Source organism: Alligator mississippiensis, chromosome 1, assembly GCF_030867095.1.
Source record: "Alligator mississippiensis isolate rAllMis1 chromosome 1, rAllMis1, whole genome shotgun sequence".
NCBI classification, from domain to species: domain Eukaryota; kingdom Metazoa; phylum Chordata; order Crocodylia; family Alligatoridae; genus Alligator; species Alligator mississippiensis.
This window is the reverse complement of record NC_081824.1, coordinates 263102158-263113411: the sequence shown is the minus strand read 5'-3', so window position 1 is coordinate 263113411 and position 11254 is coordinate 263102158. Positions and strand designations below refer to the sequence as shown.

The following is an 11254-nucleotide window of genomic DNA, read 5'->3' as shown; positions in this document are numbered from 1 at the left end:
GTCTGAGTTCAGAGGCATTTTGATGAGTTGGTGGGAAAAAAATAGTAAAGCCAGTGGCTGGAGAATAAGACATTAGAATAAAGTGCCTTTGCATAAAATTGTTGCATCTTTCTTTCTAGTGCATGAAGTTGGCAATGAGACGGGCTACTACCTCAATTACAGAAGTATCATCTAAGCCCTTACATTGGAGGTTCTTAAACTTTTCAGTCTGGAGGCAACCCTGGATAGACTGGAGGTGCCCCTGAAAAATGCCAACTCTTTATTTTCACTTCTTTTTGCCTACCAAAAAATAATAGAGCAGCTCTGCAGCAAAGAACACAGAAAGGCCACAGCGAGGGATTCCTACTTGAAATCTCTGCGTGTCTCTTGGTGTTGCCTTTTTTTAGTGTTGCCTGCTGTTGCCTTTTTTTAGTGTTGCCAACTCTTATGATATATAAAAGGAAGAGCTAAGTTTTTCACATTCCCAAAGCGTAGACTTCAAAAGCAATGGCAAAAATCATGAGAGTTGGCAATGCTGCGGCGCTCACATGGCGTGATGCCCTGGGGCACCCTTAAAAAGATCTCAAGGGAACCCCAGGGTGCTGTGCTTTGAGATCCGGCCCTGCATGGTGCTCTGGTCCCCTTGGATAGGCCTCCCACATCCAGTTCACAGCTCTTGAGAGCAGGGAGCTGCCTGTTACAGAGGTGCGCAGCTCCCAGCACTACACAGGGAGCCCTGGCCTCTCACCGCTAGAGAAGCAGGGCACTTTCACTTGCTGCGGGGAAAACCTATTTCACCCCTTTGCCCAGCAGGGTGGAACCACCCTGCCCAGCCCCATGCCATGCAGGGATGGGGGCAGAGGGAGAACGGTCGTGCACTGGAAGAGACCGAGACCGAGACCGAGACCGAGACCTCATCCGCTTCACTACGCATGCGCCCATCGCACAGCCCCTTACAATCGAAGAGTGCAGGACCCAGCAGGGCAGGCTCTCCGCGTGCGCAGGCGCAGGGCTGTTTAGAGGGCACAGGCCTGCGTTGAAGGGGCGGGGAGGGCGCGCCCTGCCAGTTTACGCATGCGCAGAGTGGTCCACGGGCTCCGGCTGGATCATAGAAAGGAAGGGCGCATGCGCATGCGCATGCGCGGTGTCTCCGGCAGTCGCCCCCGTCTCTGTCCCAGCCCTTTCTCTCAGCTGCCACGTCCGGGCGCCGGGCGGAACCGGGCCGGAGCCAGCGGGGCCCAGGGTAAGCGGCGGGGAGCCGGGGCGCGGGCTTGGGGACCGGCTTCTCCACACCCGCGCAAGTCGGCTGGGCCCGGAGCGACCCCCGGGCGGGGTCCTCAGGGGCATTACCCCGGGAGTGACGTAAGGAAGAGCACTGTGGCGTCAGCGTCCGTCAGGGAAACGTGACCGTGTCGTGCGGGGGGAGGAGGGGGTCGTTGCTCATGGCAGTTAACAGCAGTAGCCAGACCAGGGCGGGAAGGTGCAGTGAGGTATACTTTTCCTGTGCCTGTGGCAGGCCAGAGATGAGTGATGAGCGACGCAGGGGGGTGAAGTCATGCTATGAGGTCACACGAGATGATCTCATGCAATGAGATGAGGTCACACGATGAGCTGGTGCTCTTGGGTGGATGTGCAGCAGAAACCAGATGGCCGTGCTAGCCCTCGTGTTCCCTTGTAGAAACGAGCCAGCTGCGTATTACAAGGTGACGGATGTCACTGTTCAAGTTAAGGGTGACTTTCATATCAACTTGCTGCTTTTTTTTCTCCTTTTTGGACATCAAGATTAACACACCTAAAAGGGTTATTTTTTTAGGTTTTTCCCACCTCTTTTTTTAAAAAGGGTCTGGTCCACATAGCATTGTTTTGCTGGCTGAACTCAAGTTCTGGAAAACTCAAGTGTACCCGTGCTCCGGTCCTGTGTGGCGGCAGAGCCCTTCTTTCTGCTGGCACAGTAGTGTTGCCTCCTTCTGAAAGAAGGCTTCTGTTGCTGCCTGAAAGCTGGTACAAAGTTTGGATAGAGGTGCCCAGGCTTTCTGCTGACTGCCACAGCCACCTTCAGCAGCTCCTGCCCTCCTCAGATGTATTTTGAACCCTGCTGGCCATAGTTGATGAAGTGGAGTTATGTGGTTTTGGCAGATATGCGTGTACTGTGGTGATTTGGCAGGATGTAACTTGGACATGGTCTAAATTAACTTTAGATTGATGTTCAGCTATCATGAATGTGTATTTTCAGAGCAGCATCAGGGTTAGTTACCTTGGAGCCTGCAAAACTGAGTCTTTCCCTCTGTGAATAGATGCTGCCTTAGGCCAGCCCCCTCCCTCTCTTTTTCCCTCCCGTTGCTGTAGAGAAGTCAGCTTTGGTTGCCTGATGGATTCACAGCTTCTCTGGCTTCTTATGAGTACTGCCAGGGAGGCCAGAGCTACATGGCTGGCTGACTGGTTCAGTTTCAGATAGTGGATTGAACAAATGACCTGAGTCATGGCTCCCCAGCAAAACCTTGCACCTTCCCTTTATCCCTGTAGCAGGAATTGCCATCCTCTTCCTGTTACATTAGCAGCGTACAGCTTTAGGTAGTTTCACTGAACTCTCTGCAAATGTAAGAGGAATTGTGAATGGACTGTTTCTTGGGGAAGGAGCCCATGAGTAGGGCCCCTTCTACTGAGTCGCTTTCATTTTTTTTCAGGTAATCTGGTAATGGGGCAGGAACAAGATATAGGAAGGCATTCTTTTTCTGTTTACCTTTTCTTTTGGACATGAAGTTCCCTGTTCTATTAGGTGGCTGCAGATCTCTGGCCCTGGTTGCCACTCTTTCCTTCTGTCTGCTTTGGTTCTTTTTTCCTCTGAAGAAGTGACATTATCACCTCTAGTTTCCCAGACAGTCCCTGCCATAATGCTTCTTTGAGGACTTTGACTTAAGTCAGAGTACAATTCAAATTTGGAAGGTGGGCTATTGGGCTATAATACTGCAAAATCTATTTAAAACTTTTAATTTTGAAAAATTTGATAACTTTGGATGTTGATAAGCTGGAGGTTACTATAACAAATATTTAAAAAGTGTGTGTGCGCGCCTTATGAGGATAAACTGTGAGGTATGTTTCATGAATTTCCAGGCTGTTGGCAATTGCCATACAAAATTTTGAGATGTTAATACTTTTTTGTTAAGAGCTGTGTAGGGTTGACCTACAAGCTTCATAGATACAATTTCATATTTAGCCTTTGCATTGAAGTGTCTCCCATACCTATGTATTACAATTAAGATACCAACCTTTTCATTTTAATGTAATATATTGATAAGTATGTTGTTCCAGTGAGGCCTGACAATAAGCTAACTTTTTTTGGCTTTCTGATGCAGTTTTCATACCCTATTACTGATTACCCATGCTTCTTGCAGTTCATGGCGGGACATCCGAACGTTAATTTGAAGTGAAGCAGGGAACCTGACCTACAATCCAGCAAATCTTTAAGACGGACAAGGTAATAATAAAAATATATTGGTGGAAAGAGGTAAAAGACTACTTGGTGTTATGTTGGATTCTACTTTTTTTGTAAAAATATCTGTTGTAAATACTCATGCTCTCTCAGATAGCTTTGTTCAAAAACAAAATGCTATGAGAAGTTTTGAGTTGAAATCTCTGGAGTCTAAATTCTTCTCTCTACAAAATATGAGCAATGCATTAGCACAGCATTAACTTCACCCTGTTGTTCCACCAGTATGTCTCAATACTTGATGGGCCAGTTATTGCAGTTGGTTTGAATGTGCTGCTAACAATGCTAAGGTTGTGGGTTTGAGTGTTTAGGTGCCATTTCTTTGTGCTGAGGTGCCACTTGCACCTGACCTAAACTAATGTTAGATAGTTAGTGTTCGGTTCCTCAGAAGCAAATGGGTTCAGCAAAACAGGTTGAAGAATAAATCTCAGAGAAACTTCCTAGCTGTCCTGCTCTTCAGACAATGAAATGAGCTGTCTAGAGAAGTTGTGGAGTTCCCTTCATTGGAGGTTTTCAGGAGGCTCGATAAGCATTTGACAGGGGTGGTTTAGGATTAGCACATCCTGCATCCTTGCATTCATATAATTCCTATTCCCACATGTTCAGCTCCTGAACATGATTCTAGTTTTGAGTGACAGGCTAAGTCTCCTTTTTTTTTTTTTTTGAAAGGGGTCACTGATAAGCTGGTCAAAATAAATTTTGTCTTTTAAGTTGGTGAAAGTGCATTCAGTTCACATAAAAATCACAAAAGAACAGAACTTATGGGTTTTAATGTATGTTTTGGTGTCTTATTCCATGTCACAGGACTGCTAAATATGCAATAAGCATCAAGCCGAAACTTAGTTAAGGCCTTAACTCAGTATCAGCCTTACGGAAACTTGAGAGGAAGTAAGGGTCGTTGTCCCTAAAATAATTAACTTGAAGCAAATTTCAAGTTTGTGTTATCACTCTTCTGTCTAAAATAACTGAATTATGAAAAATTAACATAGTTTTATCTATGGTTGATTAAAACATAAAGCTATGAGAAGCAAGAATTTTTGGTGAGGAAAGGTGACCTGAAGAAGAGCACGTGGTACTCAAAAGCTTGTCAAACAGCTTTCCCATCTACTAAGTTGGTCCAATTAAAGATATCACTAAAAATCCTTGCCCCTCATGTTTCCTGGACCATCACCTCAAGAACAACTCTCCAGGACTAGAAACCTAATACATTACTGTTTTAACATGGATGCCCAACTGTGTCACTTGCAATGAAACCAGTAAGTTGGCTGTTTCATTTCCCTTTTTGGTTGCATCCAGAGTGACACCAGCTTCATTTGATCCTCTATGTTGAACCTTGTTCACCCTCCAAAACAATAAAATTATGGTGTTACAGTCTTATAGTTGTGAAAAACTTTTGTTATGGGCACCTCACAAATATGTAGCTAGACTACTGCACACTTTTATATTGTGAGGCATAGTGCTTTTTTTTTTTTTAAACAGTTGTGTCTCAACCTTACTGAGTATTTACATATAAGTATATTAAGGCTACTTACAGACATGGGGAACAAAAATAGCGCTTTAAGCTCAGTGCACCCCCGCACCAAGTGCAGTACATGTCCAGAAGAGCATCATGTTAGTTGGACCCGGGTTGCCCAATGTCTGTATAGATTGGGCGCTTCAGTGGGGCTTTTTGATGCTTTTATTTGATAGCTGATTGAATCAGCTTTAGATAAAAGCGCCAAAAGGCCATGCTGAAGCACCCAATTTATAAGAGTGCTGCAGAGCCATGTCAAACTAATGCATTTCCTCTTTCAGTTAAGCACTGTTTGGCAGGGGGGGGGGGGGGAGTTCACATCTGTCAGCACCCTAAATGAATCCACGCCAAACATGGGGGAAAAAAGCTAAATGTTGAAGAACATTCCCTAAGCTTTGCAATTAGCAAAATCATATATTTCACCTTAAATTTCTTCAACTTTGAATTCAAACTTAAGGCAAAATTATTTGATATTAAATATGATTTTTTTTTTTTTTTAAAGCTCCAGTGATCTCTGCTCCCTATTGCAATGAATTGAGAACATGTGGTTTTCATGAAGGTGTGCAACAAAACTCCTCTATTTGAGAATGTACTAAATTGTTTGTAATTCCCAAATAAATTCCAGAAAACTTCAGAATTATGTTTTGTGAAGGACTACAATAGTCATGAAACAAAATAGTTTCCTAAAATATATTATGTGAATGTTCTTTATATGCATGTTAGCAGGCCTGTGGGACATCTGGAGTCCACCATGAATGGACAACTGGACCTAAGTGGGAAGCTGATTATCAAAGCTCAGCTGGGGGAGGATATCAGGAGAATTCCTATTCATAATGAAGACATCACATATGATGAGCTGGTTCTGATGATGCAGAGAGTTTTCAGAGGAAAACTTCTGAGCAATGATGAAGTCACAATAAAGTATAAAGACGAAGGTACGATTTTTCTTGCTAATGTGTTAGCAAACATCATGCATATTCTCTTTGAACTTTCAGAAGAATGTCATCTCTCTTTGATTTTGTTTTGTTTTGTTTTTTTCTGTTGCTGGTTGCCATAATAAGGTGGAGTAAGTTACTCTTTCACCGAGTGTTGAACAAAAAAGATGACTTGCATGCTCATCTTAATTTTAATGTTATAGCCCATTGAAATATATCTTCCAAAGCTATATACACATTGGTTAGATATATATAGATACCTGTTAGATAACTTAAGGCTGGTTATCTCCTAGTTTGTGTAATCTAGATAAGGAACTGGCTTCATCCAAATATCTTAGAAATTTTATCCTTTCAGTCATTGGTGTAGGGTAGGGATTGGTAACCTATGGCTTGTGGACTAGATCTGGTGTGCAAAGAGGTCCAATCTGGTCTGTGAAGAGCTGTGATCTGGCATTAGGGATCGGTGGCATAAGGCCATGCTGTGCTGCCCTTCCCCTCCACTAGAATATGGAATGGATGGTAATTTTACTTTTTAACATTCTATTAGAGATTGAACTTTTAGCTTCAGACACTTTTGTCTAGGAAAGGCTTAATTGTACAGTATTTTTTATGTTGCTAATCTGAACATTCAGCAGTATGGTAACAGCTGTGCACAATGACCCAGGTGTTTCTGATTTTAAGATGGAAATGTTACGTTCAGGGGAATTTTTTTTTAAAGTGTCTTATGTACACATGCTGAATGCATTCTTTTTTTTTCAGTTTAAACTATATTCCTCCCTTTTTGATACGTTGGACCAGCAGGGGCTGTAAATCTGCCACGTTGGTATAGTTGGGAGGGAGAATTTTTTAAAGGTTAATATCTTAAAGCTTTATACATTTTGTATTGCTTTGTGACCTTTACAGTAAGAGATAGGAGAGTAAAAGAAAAAGGACGACTTGTTCTTTTGCTCGGGTAAAAAGACATTTCTCAGCAGCTGAGAAATTAACTTTCTTCCTCGCTTGTTAATTAATGATTCATAATATGGCATCCCATTAGTTGGTGAAATCCTTGGCTGAGGATTAGACCCCATTTCTTGTTTTAGACTTGATGATAAGTCAGAAGCATAGCAAGTGTTAATGAATAAAGTGCAGGACTGTGTACTAGGCATGTAAATATCATTAAAAAAATAGCCATTTAAACTTCTAATTATAATCGGCCGACTTCTTAACCAATAAGACATACCTACTGTGGATGCCTGGAGGCACAAGGGCTGTGTGGGTGTTGTGCAGCAGAGACCTGGGGCTCCCCTTTGTAAGGCAGTTCCCCACTCTGGTGTGACTGGCACATGGTGTCTCACAGCCAGGCAGGGAACACAGGCAGTGTAGCATGGGGGGAGGCACCTCCCCAGCCATCACTTTTGCCACGTGTGAGTAGGAGAAGGGGACAGAGCACTTCTGTCCTCCTCCTCGTCCTTCTCCTCTGCAGCAGCTGGAGATGCAGAGCTTCAGCATGGGCTATGGGGAGCATGCCACCACCATGCCAGGCACAGTGCCTATTGGCAGCGCGGAGATGAGGGGTGGCATCGCCACCCCAGGGCCCACATTCTCAGCATGCTGGGCCAGAGCCTGGCCATGGTCTGTGCTCCATCAGGGAGCGGGGAAAGAAAAACCTTGGCAAGGGCTGCTAGTCCCCCCAGGCAGACCCTGGCTGAGGTCCCATGCAGGCCAGGGAAGGGCTGTGTCCCCTCCCACCTGAGCAAGAGGGCAAAGGACTGCCCAACCCTCCACCAGGCAGACCCCAGCTGGGGTACTGTCTGGGCCAGGGAGGGGGATTAAACCCCCTTTCCCCACTTCAGTGTGGCGTCTGGAGCCAAAAGCAGGGGATAAGCCTGGCAGGGGTGCCCTCCCCCCCCAGCAGACCTGGGCTGGGGTCCCATGTGGTCAGGGAGGGGGTTTAAAGTCATTCTTCCCCCCCTTCCCAGCATGATGGGCTGGGTTCTGGCCATGCCCACACCAGCTGGAGCAGGTGTTGGGGGAAAAAAGCCTTGGAGGGCTTCTCTCCCAGCCTCCATCACTTCCTTTTGGCAGTGGCCTGCAGGCCAGGGGCCATGCTCTAGCACCCCCACCCAGCTTCTGACCTGAGCTACTGCAGGCATGTGGCTGCATTTCCAGAATCAAAAGTGAATGCATGTCCACTTGCTTCTCTGTTCAGTCTACAGAATTTAGACTAACCTGTACAGATTGAATCAGTTCAGCCTCTGGCTTTTTGACTGACTGTACTTAGCCTTAATGATGCAGAAGGAAGAGTTAGACTTGTATCACATAGATAATGAATTGTGTTCCAATCTGAGTATTAGGGAGGGTATAAACACTCAATTACTAATAAATGATTAGGTAATTTTAAATAGTCATGCCCACATAACTTGCACCAAAATATTCCAAGATATTGAAAGCCATTTCTAATATGCTGAAATTTAAGTTTTAATAATTTTTAGTAAATCTTGAAATACTCAGGGAAATTCCCAAAGACAGTGAGAGGTTAACTCTATACCAGTATTCAGAAAGATCAAAAGAGATGACCTGGGTAACTTTAGGTCAGTTAAACTGACATCACTTGTGGCCACTGTAAGTAGGGATACCAAAAAATGGGATTTGGCTAATGAAGTATTCTGGGGAGCAGCAAATCAGAAAAATGGTTAGGGATATAGCGGATGAATTCTGAGCTTCGCCTTCACTTCAAATAAATACTTGATTTCTTTGCCATGTCTCCTATCTCCCCTCCTGCCGTACAATAATGCCAAACCCATCTGGAACTTTTTGCCCTAAACCTCCCAGCTCTCCTCCTTATTCTCCCTTCCATCTTAGAAAAGCAGAAGTGGCTCCTTATGCCCTGCCGTTTCCTCTCCTTCCATCCAGAGAAGGACCGAGTGAGACATTCAGCTATCTGCCTGTCTCAGTCTTTACTCTTGTTAAACAAGAGAGCTGCAATAGTGGTTCTCTAGTTTTTTTTTCTGCCCTTTTTATCTTTTCTTCCTGTTCATAATCTCTGCTTTCTCTGGGGAATTAGGATTTTCAACCCCTAGAAACATGCATTACCCAGTAGGCTAGGCAATCTATCACAGTAGCAGTGCCATTTTGCATTCAGACTTCTTTGAATAACTGTATATGAATATTTGATTTGCTAAGCAAAAACTGCCATCCACGTCTCTTTTCAGTCACTCTAATTGGAAATGTAGATGGCATGTATCGGCTGATTTGTTCAGTAAATATATTTGATTGGCTGAGTGGGGACTACAGAGAGGAAGTGATAACAACTCAGATTTTTTTTTTTTTTGTAGAACTGTACATCTGTATTTTCATTATGGGATGGTACTATTAGAAGGAATTTGTAGGGTTTTTTTTGGTTTTTGTTGTTTTCTTTCAGGGATCCCAAAGTAAAAAAATAAAAATAAAAAAATAGCTTCTGCTTTCCAGTTTCTTCTCTTGTATTGTTTTACTCTACTGACATTGGAGAGATGAGCTTAGAAGTCTTCTGTGGAGTACAATAGCAAGGTGCTACACAAATAAGATTTGTGTTGCCCTCTTAACTGCAGCTCTGTCTGAACTGGTAGGGGTGGAGGATGAACCAACACAAAAACAGAAAACCATAATGATCTGAATTCTGTGAGTGTCTCTCTCTCTCGTAAAAGTTTAAAACTTTAAAAAACTACTCAATTTCTGTTACCTTAATTACATCACACTTAAAATGTATTTTTTTTCCTCCCCGCCTTTCCTATCCATGCCGTTAATGTCTTAACAGCAGATTCCAGTAAGTTTCTCCCAAGTGATTCTTCTATTGTAGGAAGTACTTATAATGCTACGTTCTAACATTTTTCTTGGCGCACAAAGATGGAGCGCAAGAAGGAAGGGAAGGCAGGAAGCAGCTAGAACATCAGAAATGAGTAACTACAGGATACTTGTGGCATTTTTCCCTACTCCCTGCTTAGTCTTCCCATAGTTATCTGCAAATCTTCTAATGTCACTGGAAGGTGTCTGTTATCCTTAGTGCCATATGATCCCTCCACATACATTTGATACCATGCTGTGTGTTGTTGGACCCAGAGGCTTTCCTTATTCCCTGTACATTTCTAACTGGATATATCTTTTGGGTGCTGGTGATAAATTAGGATCTTCTGCAATTTCTTGCTGCCTATGGACCGCACCCAGAGAGTGGTGGTGGATGGTTCTTTCTCGGCCTGGAGGCAGGTGGGCAGTGGGGTCCCGCAGGGTTCGATCTTCGGACCGATATTATTCAATATCTTCATCAGCAATTTGGACGAGGGTGTGGAGAGCACCCTCTCCAAGTTTGCTGATGATACCAAGTTATGGGGCAGAGTTAGTACACCAGAGGGCAGGGAGCAGATTCAGGCTGACCTGGACAGGTTGGATCAATGGGCAGAGAGAAATAGGATGCAATTTAATAGATATAAGGTACTCCACCTGGGAAGGAGGAACCCCCAGCACACCTATAGGTTGGGGAGTGTCCTTCTCAGCAGCTCGGAGGCAGAGAGGGATCTTGGAGTCATAATTGACTCCAAGATGAACACAAGCTGGCAGCGTAATGAGGCCATCAACAAGGCCAATCGCACCTTGTCGTGCATTAGCAGGTGCATGACTAATAGAACAAAGGAGGTGATGCTCCCCCTCTATGCGGCACTGGTCAGGCTGCAGTTGCAGTACTGTGTCCAGTTTTGGGCGCCACACTTCAAGAGGGACGTGGGGAATCTTGAGAGGGTCCAGAGGAGGGCCACTTGCATGATTAGTGGCCTTCGTGATAGACCCTACGGGGGAAGGTTGAGAGAGTTGAATCTCTTCAGCCTTCACAAGAGACAGCTGAGGGGAGATCTTGTGGCTGCCTATAAATTTATTAGGGGAGGTCAACGAGGAATAGGGGAAGCGCTGTTTACCAAGGCGTCCCAGGGAGTGACTAGGAATAACGGGTGTAAACTAGTTGAGAGTGGATTTAGGTTAGATGTTAGGAAGTAATTTTTCACAGTAAGGGTGACCAATATGTGGAATGGGTTTTCAAGAGAGGTGGTGCTATCACCTAGCTTGGAGGTCTTCAAGAGGAGGCTAGATAGTCACCTGGCTGGGGTCATCTGACCTCGGTCCTCTTTCCTGCCAGGGGCAGGGGGTTGGACACGATGATCCGTTGTGGTCCCTTCCGACTCTACAATCTATGAATACTGGCTGTGGCAAATAATTGTGGCAAATAATTATGTCAACAGCTTGAGAAGTATCGTAGAAAAAGTCTGCCCATGAATTGAGATATAGAAAAAAGTTTTGGAGGCCAAAATAAGGTAATTTTCAAGATCAGGGTTT

General features: G+C 44.4%; 1 protein-coding gene across 2 annotated transcripts in view; it reads left to right on the top strand.

The window, feature by feature from the left end:
• Window positions 1–1111: 1111 nt before the first annotated feature.
• The window catches only part of TFG (trafficking from ER to golgi regulator), a 33727-nt gene continuing 23584 nt past the window's right edge, over window positions 1112–11254 (top strand). The window contains exons 1-3 of one of the 2 annotated variants that reach the window (XM_019476254.2): window positions 1112–1222; window positions 3372–3454; window positions 5706–5914. In XM_019476254.2, the coding sequence (XP_019331799.1) occupies window positions 5731–5914 (184 nt within the window). In that variant the 5' untranslated portion in view covers window positions 1112–1222; window positions 3372–3454; window positions 5706–5730. Of the gene's footprint in view, window positions 1223–3371; window positions 3455–5702; window positions 5915–11254 lie in introns of both variants that reach the window. The other variant, XM_014599096.3, reaches the window with a different exon arrangement.